Here is an 18,161-nt window from a genome sequence, read left to right as displayed (position 1 = left end):
TGGTGATTTAAAGTCTTTGGTCCTTTATTATTCTTTGAAGTAAAGCCCAGAGGTGAGACCTTTGCTATGAATAATTATGTTGAGATTTAAGGCAAGCTTAAAATTTAAATGCCCCTCCCCTCACAAAGATATCGCTGCTGATATGTGTCTAATGGACGGGTGGGGGACAGTGGTATATTTTAGTAACTAAAGTTTCTGAATTTTCTGAATGTACCCTGTCCCAACCTATAAGCTGGGTTTATGCACTATACTAAGTGCAAACTGAACACTAACAAATCTTAGATTGCTAGAGGAGAATATTTGTAGCCCAGGGTTGACATGAGGGGTCCTTGGTGTTCTCTGAGCTTGGTTGCTTCCTTTTAGACGTTTCATGACCCAACTAGGTAATATCGTCAGGGCTACTAGGGAGGGGGGATTGCAGACGGGAGGGGGAAGGGGGAGCAGGAAGGACTGGGGGGTCCTTGATGCTGTCTGAGCTTGGGGGTTTTCTTGCAGACGTTTCATGACCCAGCTAAGTAACATCGTCAGGGCTACCAGGGAGTGGGGATTGCAGACGGGAGGAGCAGGAGCAGGAAGGACTGTGAGGGTCCTTGGTGGTTTTCTTGCACGTTTTATGTGTTTAAGACGTTTTATGACCCAACTAGGTAACATCATCAGTGCTAATCAACTGGTCGTCATTGATTAGCACTGATAATGTTAACCTGGTTTGAGTCATGAATGATGGCTAACCTTTTTGCCATCACGTGCCAAAAGCGGGGGGAGCTCGGGGGTGGGGGCGTGCATGCGTGTGCCCACACCCATAATTATATGCTCCACGCTTCCCCCGCTTTTGGCACGCGATTGCACGGTAGCCCCATTTTTTGCTCTCCCCAGGCTCCAGAGCTTCTCTAGGAGCCTGGGGAGGGCGAAGACAGTCTTTTCCAACCCCCAGAGGCCCTCCAGAGGCCAGAAATGGCCCGTTTGCCAACTTCCGGTCCCACCACATAGATTTGAAAGTCGGTGGGACCGGAAGTCAGTAAATGGGCCATTTCCGGCCTCCGGAGGGCCTCTGGGGGGATGGGGAAGGCCATTTTTGTCCTCCCCAGGCTCCTAGAGAGGCTCTAGAGCCTGGGTAGAGCAAAAAATGGACCTTCCCCACCCCCACAAGGCCCTCCAGAGGCAGAAAACAGCCTATTTCCCTACTTCTGGTGGGCCCAGAAGGCCCGAAAATCAGCTGGCCAGCACATGCACGTGCGCCAGAGCTGAGCTCGCGTGCCCACCAATATGGCACCACGTGCCACCTGTGGCATGTTCGCCATCACGGGCATATGCTGTTGTATATGAAGCACAGTTACGAATGTTGTTCAGTGGAAAATCCCCCAGTTTTGTTGTGTTTTAACAGCAGCACCACGGCGTCCAACTCACCTGTGTTTTCAACTGCCAAGTGTTTTTTTTTAAATTGTGTTTCGGTTGCTACTATGATTCAGAGAGAATCCTACATGTGTGAGAAAACATTGACATAATGAAGGCACCTCTGCCTTTCCTTAGTCTCTAGTTCTGAGCAACCGGATTCAGACGCAACACAATTGACCCCAACATTTTGAATTAATTTTGCTTTTCAATTCGGCCAGGCTGATGGTGAACACATTTGGGTTCGGATTAGAACAGAATTGAATTTTTTATTGACCAAGTGTGATTGGACACACAAGGAATTTGTCTTGGTGCATACGCTCTCAGTGTACATAAAAGACAAGATACGTTTGTCAAGAATCATAAGGTACAACACTTTTTTTTTTTTTTAAATTTGATTTATATGCCGCCCTTCTCCGGAGACTCAGGGCGGCTTACAATGTGCTCAGCAATAGCCTTCATTCTTTTTGTATATTTATACAAAGTCAGCTTATTGCCCCCACAACTGGGTCCTCAATTTACCTACCTTAGAAAGGATGGAAGGCTGAGTCAACCTTGAGCCTTGGCGAGATTCGAACCTGCAGTAATTGCAGGCAGCTGGTCTTAATAACCAGCTTAATAACAGGGTGCCTTAGACCACTGTACTACCAAGGCTCTTAATGATAGTCGTAGGGTACACATGATACAAGCAACAAAATTACAGTCATACAGTCATAAGTGGGAGGAGATGGGTGGTGGGAACGATGAGAAGATTAATAGTAGTGCAGACTTAGTGAATAGTTTGACAGTGTTGAGGGAATTAGTTGTTTAGCAGAGTGATGGCATTTGGGGAAAAAACTGTTCCTGTGTCTAGTTGTTCTGGTGTGCAGTGCTCTATAGCGTCGTTTTGAGGGTAGGAGTTGAAACAGTTTATGTCCAGGATGCGAGGGGTCTGTAGATATTTTCTCAGCCCTCTTTTTGACTCGTGCAGTATGCAGGTCCTCAATGGAAGGCAGGTTGGTAGCCACTGTTTTTTCTGCCGTTCTAATTAACCTCTGAAATCCGTATCTGTCTTGTTGGGTTGCAAAGCCAAACCAGACAGTTATAGAGGTGCAGATGACCGACTCAATAATTCCTCTGTAGAACTGGATCTACAGAATGATTAGTTCTATAGTTAATTCAGAATGATTGGTTAATCATTCTGAAATCTGTGCTGTTATCCCAGGGGTGAAATCTAAAATTTTTCCCTACCGGTTCTGTGGGCGCGGCTTGGTGAGCGTGGCAGGGGAAGGATACTGCAAAATCTCCATTCCCACCCCACTCCAGGGGAAGGATACTGCCAAATCCCCATTCCCTCCCCACTCCTGGGGGAAGGATACTGCAAAATCTCCATTCCCACCCCATTCAGGGTCCAGCCAGAGGTTCTCCGAACTACTCAAAATTTCCACTACCGGTTCTCCAGAACCTGTGAGAACCTGCTGGATTTCACCCCTGTGTTATCCCCATAATGGACAGGTAGTCCTTGACTTATAACAGTCCATTCAGTGACTGTTCAAAGTTTACAACGGCACTGAAAAAAAATGACTTAAGACCGCTTTTTCATAATTACGACCTTTGCAGCATCCTGAGTCATGTGATCAAAATTCAGAATGTTTGGCAACTGGTTCCTATGTATGACCTTGGCTGTGTCCCAAGGTCACATTGATCACCTGTTGAGACCTTCTGACGAGCAAAGTCAATGGGGAAGCCAGGTTCACTCAACAACTCACTTATCAACTGCAGTGATTCACTTAACAGCTGTGGGAGGAAAAGTTATAAAATGAGGCAAAACTCACTTAACAAATGTCTCAGCTAAGAACAGAAATGTTGGGCTCAGATGTGGTCATAGGTCAAGGACTACCTGTATTCACAAGTTGATCCGTACTGAAATTTCAGATGCCTGCTTACTTTTTTTCCTTTTGTTGTGGGTCTGTGGGAAAGAATCCATGGGAGTTCACACACCCGCAAATCAAACCTCGAGTGCTTTTACTTAGCATGGGTGTGTTCCAGCCGGTCTTTATGACCTACATTTTGTGGACTCCATTCCTTCCTCCTCGGAAGAGCTTTAAGAAGCACATGTTCAGGCATCCCACAACTCCAGGAGTCGTAAGATGGTTCTCTGCTTCTCATCCTTGAGACAGAACCACAGGTCAAAATAACAGATGGAAGGGACCTTGGAGGTCTTCTAGTCCAGCCCCCTGCTCAAGCAGGAGGACCTATACCAGCGATGGCTAACCTTTTTGCCATCGCGTGCCAAGAGGGGGTGGGGTGGGGGAGGTTGGCGCGCGTGTGTGACCACACTTATAATACTATGCGCTCTGCCCTACGCGCTCAATCCCCCCTCCTCCCTGCTCCTGGCATGCGATGGCCCAGTAAGCCCATTTTTCTTTCCCACCTGGCTCCAGATCCTCTCTATGCATCTGGGGAGGGCGAAAACAGCCTTCCCCAACCCCTCGGAGGCGCTCCGGAGGCCCGAAACGGCCCATTTCCCAACTCCCAATGGGACAGGAAGTGACATTTTCTGCTGTCCCCAGCCTCCAGAGCCTCTCTTTTTGCTCTCCCCAGATGCATAGAGAGGCTCTGGAGCCAGGTGAGAAAGAAAAACGGACCTTCCTCAACCCCACCCAGACCCTTCGGAGGCAGGAAACAACCTGTTTCCCTACTTCTGGTGGGCCCAGAAGGCCCGAAAGTCAGCTGACCGGCATGCGCAGAGCTGAGCTGGCGTGCCCACTGATATGGTTATGCGTGCCACCTGTGGCACGCGTGCCATAGTTTTGCCATCACGGACCTATACCATTTCAGACAAGTGGCTATCCAGTCTCTTCTTAAAAATCTTACAGTGATGAAGCACCCACAACTTCTGGTGGCAAGCTGTTCCGCGGGTTAATCGTCCTCACTGTTAGGAAGTTTCTCCTTAATTCCAGGTTGCTTCTCTCCTTGATTATTTTCCATCCATTGTTTCCTGTCCTGCCTTCTGGTGCTTTGGAGGATAGTTTGACGCCCTCTTCTTTGTGGCAGCCCCTCAAATACTGGAATGCTGCTATCATGTCACCCTCCTAGTCCTTCCATTTCTCTAGACCAGGGGTGTCCAAACTTGGCCCTTTGAAGAGTGGTGGACTTCAACTCCCAGAATTCCCCAGCCAGCGACTTGCTCATATTTATAGCGCAGGCTGGCTGGGGAATTCTGGGAGTTGAAGTCCACCACTCTTCAAAGGGCCAAGTTGCTACCTCATTCTCTTCTATTCCCCCAGCTTTCTTTAATGAAAAGAAGGGCTGTCAATCGGAATAGAGCTGGGAAGGACTTTGGAGGTCTTCTAGTCCAACCCCCCAGCTCAGGCCCTATAGGACCCTATACCATTTCAGACAAATGGTTATCCAACATCATCTTTAAAAACCTCCAGTGATGAAGCATCCGCAACTTCTGGTGGCAAGCTGTTCCGCTGGTGAATTGTCCTCACTGTTAGGAAGTTTCTCCTTTAAATCCAGGTTGCTTCTCTCCTTTGATTAGTTTCCACCCATTGTTTCTTGTCCTGCCTTCAAGTGCTTTGGGAAATAAATTGACCCCCTCCTCTTCTTTGTGGCAGCCCCTTAAATTCTGGAAGACTGCTATCACTTCCCCCCTTGTCCTTCTTTTCTATAGACTGGTCATACTCAGTTCCTGCAACCGGTGCTTCCTATCTTCTTCTCAAACCAGGGTAGTAAATCCTGAAAGCAATCCCTTCTCCTGGTTCAAATAAAATAAAAAAATAAAATAAAATAAAAACCCATAGGTAGACATCCAAGGAGCACCTAGATCAGGTGTGTCCCTCTTTCCTTCTTCTCCTCCTCCTCTTCTTCCTCTTCTCTCCTCCTCCTCCCCATCCCTTTCTCCCTCCTCCTCATTTTACTTATCCTTCCTCCTCCTCCCTCCTTCTTCTCTTCCCCTTACCTTCTCTTGTGTTTCCCTTTCCTCCTCCTCCTCTTCCTCCTCCCATTTCCTTTTCCCTTCTCCTTTTCCTCTTCCTCCTCCTCCCCTTCCCCTTCTCCCTCCTCCCCCTTTTACTTCTCCTTCCTCCTCTTCCTCCTTCTCCTCCCACTTTCCTTTTCCCTTCTCCTCCTTCTCTCCTCTTCTCCTCTTCTCCTTCCCCTTCTCCCTCCTCCTCCTTTTACTTATCCTTCCTCCTCCTCCCTCCTTCTTCTCTTCCCCTTACCTTCTCTTGCATTTCCCTTTCCTCCTCCTCTTCTTCCTCCTCCCATTTCCTTTTCCCTTCTCCTTTTCCTCTTCCTCCTCTTCTCCTTCCCCTTCTCCCTCCTCCTCCTTTTACTTATCCTCCCTCCTCCTCCCTCCTTCTTCTCTTCCCCTTACCTTCTCTTGCATTTCCCTTTCCTCCTCCTCTTCCTCCTCCTCCCACTTTCCTTTTCCCTTCTCCTCTTCCTCTCCTCTTCCCCTTCCCCTTCTCCCTCCTCCTCCTTTTACTTATCCTCCCTCCTCCTCCCTCCTTCTTCTCTTCCCCTTACCTTCTCTTGCATTTCCCTTTCCTCCTCCTCCTCCTCCTCCTCCCACTTTCCTTTTCCCTTCTCCTCTTCCTCTCCTCTTCTCCTTCTCCCTCCTCCTCCTTTTACTTATCCTTCCTCCTCCTCCCTCCTTGTTCTCTTCCCCTTACCTCCTCTTGCATTTCCCTTTCCTCCTCCTCTTCTTCCTCCCCCCTTCCCTTTTCCCTTCTCCTCTTCTTCCTCTCCTCTTCTCCTCCTCCCCTTCCCCTTCTCCCTCCTCCCCCTTTTACTTCTCCTTCCTCCTCCTCTTCCTCCTTCTCCTCCCACTTTCCTTTTCCCTTCTCCTCCTCTCCTCTTCTCCTCTTCCCCTTCCCCTTCTCCCTCCTCCTCCTTTTACTTATCCTTCCTCCTCCTCCCTCCTTCTTCTCTTCCCCTTACCTCCTCTTGCGTTTCCCTTTCCTCTTCCTCCCCCCTTCCCTTTTCCCTTCTCCTCTTCTTACTCTCCTCTTCTCCTCCTCCCCTTCCCCTTCCCCTTCTCCCTCCTCCCCCTTTTACTTCTCCTTCCTCCTCCTCTTCCTCCTTCTCCTCCCACTTTCCTTTTTTTTTTTTTTTTTTTGTCGAATCTTTGTCCTGGCTAACGAGGGTTGACTTTCCCTCTGCTGGTGAAAGTGTGGCAGAGGAACGGAAGGTTGTATTTACTTGCTCTGGGTTTGGCTGCTTTCAGGCTTTTGGAAGGAAGAGGCAGAGCAACGGGCAACACAGAGATGGCGCGTCTGGTGGCAGTTTGCAGAGACAGCGAGGAAGAATTCCTCTTCGAGAGGCTGCAGATCCCCCTCTACATCGATGACACCCTGACGGTAAGCGAGTCGCGCGGGCCACTTCACTCTGCGCCGGAGGGCGGAGGGGGGGGGACACACGGAGAGGTTTGCAACAACGCCACACAACGGGTGTTTTGCAATCCCTAGGCAAGCAATTCCCCCCCCCCCCCTTCCCCTCGTCGTCCTCTTTTCCTTGCAGACTCTGGAAAAGGCCTCCGGCCCCGCCTCGGAGCCCTCCCTTTGCAGTAATTGGTACACCGGGGTTGCCTCCAGTGCCCGCCCGTAATGTGCTTTTTCCCTTACCCACGGTCTGGGAGACACATGCATGCACACACACACACAGACGCGCGCACAAAAACACACAAGCGGGCAACACACATGCACTCACTCGGGAGGCCTAAGCCGGAGAGTCGAGGCCATTTTGGAACCTGAGCGTCTATATCGCCCATCGGAGGCCTTGTGCAGCTTTGTGGGTGGGGTGGGGTGGGGTGGGGGTGGGGAGGGGGGATAAAGGACCCACACATGCAAACTGCGGGGGGGGGGAAGGGGAGAAGATGGCTGCGTTGTTTGGTGTCACTTTTAACTCTCGGACGGGGGTCGGGTCCCTGTCCCCCCCCCCCTCCCCCCCACTTTTCCCAGATCGTGGAGGGTGGAACTTCGGGTGGCTTTGCAACACCTGTCCGGTTTTTTGCACGCTTCGTTTTGAGGATGTGCATTTTAATTTTTTTTGTTTACAAGGAAGGGAGGAAGGGGGGGTAGGGTGGCAGGGTTGGCTTGCTTGTATTATTCGCTTGCAGGTTGGTTTTTGTTTTTTTTTTTTTTTTTTTTGTGCAAAATAGAGGTTTGGGCAGGAAAGAGACTAATTCCCAGTGGAACCAAGTAGAGAAATTTCTTCCTAATTTTGAAGGTGACACCCGCAAAATATTTCAGAAATTTACTTGTGGATTTTTTTTTAACTTTCTCCACTCATTTAATACTCTTCCAATCTGTTCACTTTCCTTCTTTCCTTCCTTCCTTCCTTCCTTCCTTCCTCCCTCCCTCCCTCCCCCCTTTCTCCCTCCCTCCTCCCTCCTTTCTTCCCTCCCCCTTCCCCTTCCCTCCCTCCCTTTTCCTTCCTTCCTTCCTTCCTTCCTTCCTTCCTTCCTTCCTCCACCTTCCTTCCCTCCCTCCCCCTTCCTTTTCCTCCCTCCCTCCCCCTTCCTTTCTTCTTTCCCTTCCTCCACCTTCCTTTTCCTTCCTCCTCCTTTCTTCCCTCCTCCTTCCTTTTCTTTCCTTCCCTCCCCCTCCCTCCCCCTTCCTTCCTTCCTTCCCTCCTTCCTTCCACCCTTCCTTTTACTTCCTTCCTTCCTCTTCCTTTCTTCCCTCCCCCTTCCTTTTCTTTCCTTCCCTCCCCCTCCCTCCTCCTTCCTTTTCCTTCCTTCCTTCCTCCTCCTTTCTTCCCTCCCCACCTTCCTTCCTTCCACCCTTCCTTTTACTTCCTTCCTTCCTCCTCCTTTCTTCCCTCCCCCTTCCTTTTCTTTCCTTCCCTCCCCCTCCCTCCTCCTTCCTTTTCCTTCCACCCTTCCTTTTACTTCCCTCCCTTCCTTCCTTCCTTCCACCCTTCCTTTAACTTCCCTCCCTTCCTTCCTTCCTTCCTTTTTTTCCTTCCTCCCCCCTTCCTTTTCCGCCTTCCCTCCCCCCATCTCTCTCAGGGCTGCGTTCTTTTTAACTCTCCTACCCAGGCCCTGATCCACGGCTTCCAACTCCCATCTTAACCTGCTTGCTTCTTATTTTCGGGTAGCTTAGCCAACCTCTACTTGGAGATAAGGCTATTGGATCAGGCTGGCAGAAGGAGGGCCCAGTTAGGATCATTGGTCTAAATTGGTGATTTTAATGGGTAGAATGAGAAGTCCCCCATTTTCCTATTTTTCTGAATATCCCGGTCATTAGTCCTTGGCTTATGACTGCAATTAGGATCAGCAAGGCAGTTAAGTGACTCGTGCAGGATTTCAATACTTTTTTTTTTTTTTTTTGCCACGGTTTACGAGGGGATCAGTGCAGTCATTAAGTGAATCATGAGGTCATTAAGCGAATCCTGCTTCCATGGACTTTGTCACGTGACCCTGGGATGCTGCAACCATTGTAAATACACGCTGCTTGCTAAGCTTTTGAATTCCAGTCATGTGACCCTCGGAAGGCTGCGACCACAGTTCTTATATATCAGGGGTAGTGGTGGGTTCCTCCCGGTTCGACCCGGTTCCGCCGAGCCGGTAGCGGTGACGATATGACATCACCGAACCGGTTCTGCCCCCCCCCCGCCCCCCTGTGTTATTCTTACCTTTTATTTGGCCCCACCCCCAATCTATTGCTACCTCCCGAGTCCCAGCTGATGGGCTATAAGGAAAAAAACTGTTTAAATTCTTGCTGCAGGGCTTCAAAGAGCGGCCCTACAGCTGATCAGTGGTAAAAGGCAGTTTAGTGCCTCCAAAAACAAATGAGTAGACTGGTGCCTGCAAAAATAAATGGGTAGACCAGTGCCTGCAAAGTTACATGAGTAGACCGGTGCCTGCAAAAATAAATGGGTAGACCGGTACAGCTCTGCAAGCAGTTAAAAGCCTGGTAGACCAGTACCTCTGCTAAATCCTAAAGAATTGTCACATGACCATCAAGCCACGCCCACAAAATAAGCCACGCCTACAGAACCGGAAGTAAAAAAAATTTAGAACCCACCCCTGGTCAGGGGTGTCAAACTCAAGGCCTGTGGGCCAGATCTGGCCTTCGGGCTGACCAGGAAACAGCGAAACTGCGATCTGGCCTGTGGGACCTCTGCCAGCGAAAACGGAGCTCGGGTGGGCCACGGGTGGCCCTCCCGAGCTCCGTTTCCGCTGGCAGAGGGTTGCAGGAGCCATTGTAGCTGGCCGAGCATTCGGGCCACCACAGGTGCCCCCGACACGAGTGACATCGAACTGGCCACGCCCACCCTGGCCACTCCCCCACCCCCCCGAAGGTCAAACACAACCCTGATGCGGCCCTCAATGCAATCGAGTTTGACACCCCTGTTGTATGTGCAAGGACTGGATTGTAAGTCACTTTTGAACTGGTCACTAAATAAACGGTTGGAAGTCAAGGACAACATGCGCTTGGATGCTCGGAGTGCGAATCAGGCTTCCCCCATTGACTTGAGTTGTTGGAAGCCGGCTGGGAAGGTTACAATGGCAATCACATGACCTCTGAGCAGTGCAACCATCAAAAATACAGGTCCTCAACTTACAACAGTTCACTTAGCGACTGTTCAGAGTTACAACAGCACTGGAAAAAGTGACTAATGACCGCCTTTCACAGTTACGACATTTCCAGCATCTCCACAATCGTGTGATCGAAAATTCAGATGCTTCGGAACCGACTCACATTTATGATGGTTGCAGTGTCCCGGGGTCATGTGATCCTGTTTTACGACCTTCTGACAAGCAAAGTCAATGGGGGAAGCCAGATTCACTTAACAACCATCTTACTAATCCAATGACTGAACATCTGGTCGTAAAATGGGGGAAAAATTCACTTAACAAATATCTCGCTTAACAACCGAAATTTAGGGCTCAGTTGTGTGTGGTCGTTACGTCGAGGACTACCTCTACAAGCCTGTTGCCAAGCACTTTGTATTTTGATCATGTGACCTTGGGGATGCTTCAGTTGTCGTAAATGTGGGGGGGGGGAAAGGGCCATAACTCGCTTTTTTTTTCAGTGCCTTTGTAACTTAGAACAGTCACTAAACAAATGGTTGTAAGTCGAGGACTTCCCATATTGCCAAAGGCCAATTTAGCTACTGTGGTTGTTCAGTATTAACCGAGATGGAAACCTGGTGCCCTTTGTATGCTTCGGATTATAGTTTTCCCAGCCTTGTCATTAATAGGAATTAAATGAGTTTCTCCGCTTAAGCCTGGAAAACAATAGTCCTCTATTATTATTTTCAGGCAGACCACTTGAAAGGGGCCCTTTGATCTCAGCCTGAATCGCTTCGTGAACTCACCGCACAACTGCAAGCACTTTTATTTTAATCATCGCAGCGGTTGCTTTCTAAGGCGGCGGTGGGTGTGTCTCTCGTGAGTGCAGTTTTGTGATGAGGGTGGCAATTGCCTTAACGCCTCGGGTGCCATTTCACAAAAGAGAGTTTTCGAACTGGGAAACGTCCAAGGGAAACATTCTTAGACTGCACCAGTGGCGTGTTAGAAAGTCCCTGGATCTCCGATGGAAGATAAAAATATTTAGATTTTAGGGTTGAACTGTGGGGGCTTGGTGTCCTCTGGCTTTGATGGTTTTCTTGCAGATGTTTCATGATCCTAACTAGGTAAGATCATCAGTGCTCTTGACGATGTTATAGGTAGTGTGTATGTGTGTGTATGTGTGTGTGTGTGTATATATATGTTTTCTTTTCGTAGGTCTTTATGTGTATTTCTCTTTAGCCAGGTTCTTCCTACGTAAACAAATACTGTACCTTTACAGGGAGGATACATGGGATGAAGGTGTGGCTAACTGATGAAGGCTTATAAGTCCGAAAGAGATCTATCTTAGTCTCCTTAGTCTCCCAATGGGCAGCAGGGAGCTTGCTGGCTGCTGGAAAAAAAAGCCTAGAAACTAGTGGATTGGGATTTCACTGAACTAGGGCTGCATAAAAATCTTGGTTTACATAGGAAGAACCTGGCTAAAGAGAAATACATACATACATACATACATACATACATACATACATACATACATACATACATACAGTGTTTTTCTGCTGAGGCACCTGGTCTACCCCAATATGGGAGGGGGCATTCTGCTCCCTTTTGCCTTTCAGCTCCAATCCAGGAGCCCTCAAGCAGTCGCATTCACGACAAACCATTTTATACCGAATTTATATTTGCTGATAAAGAAATAAAGGGAGACTAGTATAGATCTATTTCAAGCTATTTAGCTCTCATCAGCTAGCCATACCCTTACTAGCTACTTGGGCTACCCAGCTAGCCCAAGTTCGAATCCGAATAAGGGTATGGCTAGCTGATGAGAGCTAAATAGCTTGAAATAGATCTATACTAGTCTCCCTTTATTTTATCAGCAAATATAAATTTGATATGTGTGTGTGTGTGTGTGTACGCGCGCACACCGTGTTTCCCCAAAAATAAGACCCTGTCTTATATTTTTTTGAATCCTGAAATAAACGCTTGGCCTTATTTTCGGGGAGGTCTTATTATTTTGTGGTGCGTGGAACAAGATGGGGCTCCTCTTGCCATCTTACCTGATTTCCAGCTCTGCATTTAAATATTTTTAGGGAGGGCTTATTTTCAGGGGGAGGCTTATTTTAGTGCATGCGCTCAAAAGCCCGATTAGGCTTATTATCAGAGGATGTCTTATTTTGGGGGAAACAGGATATATATATCCTGTTTCCCCAAAAATATACAGTATATATAATAACAGAGTTGGAAGGGACCTTGGAGGTCTTCTAGTCCAACCCCCTGTTTAGGCAGGAAACCCTACACCACTTCAGACGAGGGGTGGGTTCTACTTAACTTTACTACCGGTTCTGCTTTGGTCGTGCGCTTCTGCGCGTGCGCAGATCACCCATGATGATGTCAGGGCAGGTGGCCGGAGCCTCCCGCCAGTTTTACTACCAGTTCTAAAAAACTGGACAGAATTGGGAGCAACCCATCACTGCTTCAGACAAATGGTTATCCAACCTCTTCTTAAAAACTTCCAGTGTTGGAGCATTTAGAACTTCTGGAGGCAAATTGTTCCACTGATTAATTGTTCTCACTGTCAGGAAATTCCTCCTTAGTTCTAAGTTGCTTCTCTCCTTGATGAGTTTCCACCCATAGTCCTTGACTTATGACTAGTCGTTCAGAGTTATGACCTACCTGATAAAAAGGGGAACTTATGATCTGGATTCAAAGTTTTAATGGTTGCGTCCACTGTGGTTGTGTGACCGCACTTCGAGCATTGGTCAACATGGCTACCTGTGCGATTACTTCTGGTTTTCAGCAAAACAGCACCCATAGCCAACGATTTCATGGCTGTGGTATCTACGGTAATTGTCATTAGAAAGAAAGGCCCATGAAGAACTGGAGGTCACACCTTTAGGTCAGTCCCTTTCATACGTGCTCAGTTGTAATTTACCGTTGATTGAAGAAAGAAACATCAGTATGATAGCAGTATCCCAGTATTTGAGGGGCTGCCACAAAGAAGAAGGGGTCAGATTATTTTCCAAAGCACCAGAGGGCAGGACAAGAAGCAAAGGATGGAAACTAATCAAGGAGAGAAGCAACCTGGAATGAAGGAGAAACTTCCTAACAGTGAGGACAATTAACCAGTGGAACAACTTGCCTCTAGAAGTTGTGGGTGCTCCATCACTGGAGGTTTTTAAGAAGAGACTGGACAGCCGCTTGGTACAGGTTCTCCTGCTTGAGCAGGGGGCTGGACTAGAAGACCTCCAAGGTCCCTTCCAGCTCTATTCTATTCTAATTCTAACGTGACGTGCAAATAAGGTAGAAAATAAAGTTCTCCTTTCTGAGGTCATCACCTCAGCAATGAGTAGTTTGCAGTGGAACTGTGCCCAACAAAAGTCATTCTACAATAATGTTCCAATTTCAAGGCCCTGCAATAAAGTAAGCCATTTGTTTTATTTGTTCGGAAACACAATTTATTTAAAAATACCAGTGTTCATGCAACTGAAACTTGCCAAACACAACGAGAAAATGCGGACCGCGAGGTAATCCTCGACTTACAACCGTTCACCACCGTGGTAACTACCGGGTTTCTCCTAAAACAGGACCCACCCCCAAAAGAAGATCCGTTAAAATTGAGTTAAAATTAAGACCTACCCCCAAAATTTGGCCCTATTTAAGCGCATGTGCGGCCAGGCTTGCCGGAATGGACGACGGCAGGCTTTTTTTGGGTGGACGGCTACCGGTAGCTGGAGTGACCGTTACAGATAGGCAAGGGTGCGCGAGGCGCGTGGGTCGCGTCGCTCTCTCTTTTCGGCTGCAAAAGAAGCGGCCCGGTGGCCAGGCCAGGCGCATGGGGGGAAAATTAAGACACCCCTCGAAAAGAAGGCCTAGCTGTTTTTTCGGGAGTCAAAAGAAATTAAGACCTAGTTGTATTTTCGAAGAAACACCGTAATTGTCACTGGAAAGAAAGGGACACGAAGAATCGGCAGTCACTCCATAAGGTCAGTCCCTTTCATACATCCATGCAATGTTACAATGCACATACAAAGGATTTTTCGCGGCAACACTAAAAATGCTTTCACTATTTATTGTTTGCAATTCTCCCGATTGCTCCCACAGATACTGACACTTTTGAGACAGGTGAAATAATTTTCAAATACTTTTGGCCTGCAGCCCTTGGCTCTTTTTCTTTTCTAAATAAAATTATGCTTTACGTTGTTATATGCCACTTCCAATTTATTTGGAATTCTCCCCCCTCATTCCCACAGATACCGACACTTGTGAGACAGGTGAAATAATTTTCAAATAATTTTGGCCTTCAGCCCTTGGCTGTTTTTCTTTTCCCTTTCTCTTTTTTTTTTTTTTAATTTTTTATTGTATTTTTATTGTTAAAGAATAACAGAAAGGGAAAAAAAATCAATACAAAAAATCAATAGTAAAGAAAGAAAATTTTTTTTCCCCCAACGTGCTATACAAACGGAAAGGAAGTTTTAGGAAATTGAAGTCTTCAATTCTTCCAGAAATCTCTTTGATAAGGTACTGGTGCCGATTCATCCAATCTCCCAAGTGCAAAGTCCACAAATGGTTGCCAAGTGTTCCAAAAAACATTTTCTTTATATATACCACTTCTAATTTTAATATCACAAGTCAATTTATCATTTAATGCAAATTTCCATGTTTCATTGTACCATTCTTCTAATTTTACGTCAACATTTAATTTCCAATATCTAGCAATTATAATTCTCCCCATTATAACCAAAATCTTTTCCCTTTTTCTTTCCTTTAATGACCGCCGAAAAAAATGTGAAATCGCGTCGGTCACCTGACAATCAGTTTTATGACTTACGAACCGTATTGGGCAAGTTCCAGTATGGTTGTAACTCAAGGACTGCCTGTACTTAGCGACGAAGGGACCGAGTTGGGGCGAATGAAATGTCTTGCCTGCAAACCACCAAAGTCCAAGGAGTGCCAAGGACTTCCACATCAGAGTCTCTCATCACCAGGAATACATTCCCAAACTAAAAAAAAAAAAAAAACCCATAAAAATGGCTCAAACCTTCCTGCATTTCAGTGTCCCGGATGAGATCCCGTGGGTGAGAGTTGCCAGGCTTGTGCGAGATTTTGGCCGTTTAATGAAAAAGTCTGGGTTTTGGTGATGCCTGCATCCTTTAGCAACAGATTGCCCACCAGCTTCTTCTGCCTTGGAAAACAGCCCCTGTCTTAACCCCAGCAGTCTCTCTGAAGTGCTTTATAGTTGTGAAGGGACATCTGATTGTGCAAGGCAGCTCCCTGCCTGCCATTTCTCAGCCGGGCACAACCAGGGCGTTAAGCATCTCCAGGGGTGAGTTGCTGGGAGTTCGCAGGGGTTCGGGAGAACCTCTAGCTAAGATTCTGTGCAATTCGGAGAACCCCCAAATCCCACTCCTGGTTGGCCCCACCCAGGAGTCCCCATGTGGCCTGTTTTGGATGCAGGTAAGTGCAGGGCGTGCACGGAGACTCGGGGAGTGCGAAAAACAGGTCTACTGGAAGTTTAGGAAAGGCCTCCGGAGCCTGGGGAGGCCGTTTTCGCTCTCCCGGAGGCTCGAGAAAAGCCTCCGGAGCTTGGGGAGGGCGAAAACGCTCCCCTTCCCCCGTGATGAAGGAGGCCAAGTAGGCCACGCCCACCATGGCCACACACACACACACACACACACCCAGCAACTGGGCAGAGAACCGTTTGCTAAAATTTTTGAACCCCCACCCCCGGTGCTAAGCATCTCGGCTGAAGATAAATTCAGAAAGGTGGAGCATTAAAAGAAGCTTTTGCTCTATAAAGGTCACTGTTGGATCTGTAGGTAGATTATATTTAAATATAACTTCTGATAATTATCTCCGAGAAGACCTGGGATTAGTTCTAAAAAGGTACAGGGATGTGGTTTGAAAATAGAACGAATGACTTAGCAAGGTGGTAGGCTCTCGTTTACTGGAAGTGTTCAAGACTGCCTGTCAGGGTTGCTCTAATTTGGTTCCCTGCGCCGTCTGTGGGGTTGGGCTAGATGACCTCAAGGGAAGTGTTCCAATATCTCAGGGGTTGCCCCAAAGAAGAAGGAGTCAAGCTATTCTCCAAAGCACCTGAGGGCAGGAGAAGAAGCAATGGGTGGAAACTAATCAAGGAGAGAAGCAACCTAGAACTAAGGAGAAAATTCCTGACAGTGAGGACAATTAATCAGTGGAACGACTTGCCTCCAGAAGTTGTGAATGCTCCAACACTGGAAAGTTTTAAGAAGATGTTGGATACCCATTTGTCTGAAGTGGTGTAGGGTTTCCTGCTTAAGCAGGGGTTGGACTAGAAATCCTCAAGGTCCCTTCCAACTCTGTTACTCTATTCCATTAACAATAGAATTCTATTTTAATTAACGCAGTTAAAAAGGACTGTAAAATCAGGACCAGTCATACAATCTTGCTGTGCTTTAACGACCAATTTATGATGAAAATCCCAGTCTTAAGGATTGCGTTAACAATGTCAACCTTGGCTATTTTTCCCCCCTCAGAAGTCAGCATTTTCCCCAGCTGTTCGAAGACACCCAATTTTTATTTGATCCATAAAAATTTAATCAGGGTTCATTATTTATTTATTATTAGCTTTAAGATGCCCTCCGTATTGTTAGAAAGCAGCTTTTGGTAGCTTTCCTAATCCCGGAGAAGTGGGCAGAGGGACCAAAGAAATGCAATTTCAATTTTCAATTCAATTTTATTTATTGATTAGCCCATTGGGCCATATCAAGTGCAGAATTCCAAAGACAAATCATTACAAAGGTTTGGTAAAAGAAGTGAGATTGGAATAACTCGCAATTAAAATACAATTAGAATAAAATACGATCTAAAAGAAATGCTTGCAAAGAGAGGGCACCCTTGCTTGTGACTTAAGACGGAGGAATGTTGGATTAGGTCAAAGGCCTTTGCTTGGCGCTAGAAAAAAAGCCGACAAGGTCCTTCCTCAAAGACCTTTGATCTTCTCAAAGGACAATTTGAGAAATCCAGGGATTTGGCACCGGGGGCAAAGGTGAGTTGGGAGCAGGCACCTGACCAGCATGCTTCTTAGCCCTTAAATATTTATTTATTTATTTAAAACATTTATATAGCCGTCCATCTTTCAACCATGCCTGGGCAGCTCTCGATCCAAAATTAAGACGTACAAGTAGTTCTCGACTCACGACCGTAATTGAGCCCCATTGGCAAGCAGGGCATATGTTAGGTGAGTCATTTTATGACCCTTTTTGCCGTGATTGTTAAGCAAATAGTGAACCGGCCAGTCATTGAACAAATCTGGCATGCCCCCCCTAGGGTAGTGGCAAGTGACAATTGTTGCTACAAATCAGTGTTTCTCAACCTTGGTAGCTTGAAGATGGGTGGACTTCAACTCCCAGAATCCCCCAGCCAGCGCTGCTGGCTGGGGGATTCTGGGAGTTGAAGTCCACCCATCTTCAAGCTACCAAGGTTGAGAAACACTGCTGCAAATATTTTAAATACAGGTAGTCCTCCAGTTACGATCATAATTGAGCCCAAAATTTACGTTGCGGAGTGAAATTCATTTGTTCAGTGAATTTTGCCCCATTTTACGACCTTTCTTGCCACAGTTGTTAAGTGAGTTACTGAAATTCTTAAGTTAGTAACAGGGTTGCTAAGTGAATCTGGCTTCCCTATTGACTTGTACTTTGTCAGATGGTCGCAAAAGCTGAACAAAGGACCCTCACGACATTGCGACCATCATAAGTATGAACCTGTTGCCAAGCATCTGAATTTTGATCCCGTGACCACAGGGATGCTGCAACGGTCATTAAGTGTGAAAAAAACGGCCCTAAGTCACTTTTTTCAGTGCTGTTGTAACTTTGAATGGTTACTAAATGACTTGTTTGTAAGTCGAGGACCAGCTGTATGGTAAATACATTGCCGGTTGCCAAGCACCCAAAGTTTGATCACACAACCATGGGGATGCTGCAACAGTCATAAGTGTGAGAAACGGTCATAAGTCACTATTTTTCAGTACTGTTGTAACGTGGAACGGCCGTGGCTCTAAGTTTTATACTACCTGTATAAAATTGAAGGAGCCTGGATAGCTCAGCAGACTAAAAGCATTGTGATTAACACCAGCTGTCTGCAATTACTGTAAGTTCGAATCTCACCAGGCTCAAGGTTGACTCAGCCTTCCATCCTTTCTAAGGTAGGTAAATTGAGGACCCAGTTTGTGGGGGCAATAAGCTGACTTTGTAAAAATATATAAAAGTATGAAGGCTATTGCTTAGCG

General features: G+C 47.0%; 1 protein-coding gene across 33 annotated transcripts in view; it reads left to right on the top strand.

Annotated features, from left to right (window-relative positions):
- The window catches only part of GGNBP2 (gametogenetin binding protein 2), a 72,171-nt gene that overhangs the window by 4,778 nt on the left and 49,232 nt on the right, over positions 1-18,161 (top strand). For all 33 annotated transcript variants that reach the window (XM_034434597.3, XM_034434602.3, XM_034434600.3 and 30 more), the window contains exon 2: positions 6,605-6,737. In XM_034434597.3, coding sequence (XP_034290488.2) covers positions 6,605-6,737 — 133 coding nt within the window. The remainder of the gene's footprint in view (positions 1-6,604; positions 6,738-18,161) is intronic.

The sequence above is a fragment of the Pantherophis guttatus genome, chromosome 1 (genome assembly GCF_059756535.1).
Source record: "Pantherophis guttatus breed Tessera chromosome 1, ASM5975653v1, whole genome shotgun sequence".
NCBI classification, from domain to species: domain Eukaryota; kingdom Metazoa; phylum Chordata; class Lepidosauria; order Squamata; family Colubridae; genus Pantherophis; species Pantherophis guttatus.
This window is presented reverse-complemented; position numbering and strand designations above follow the sequence as displayed.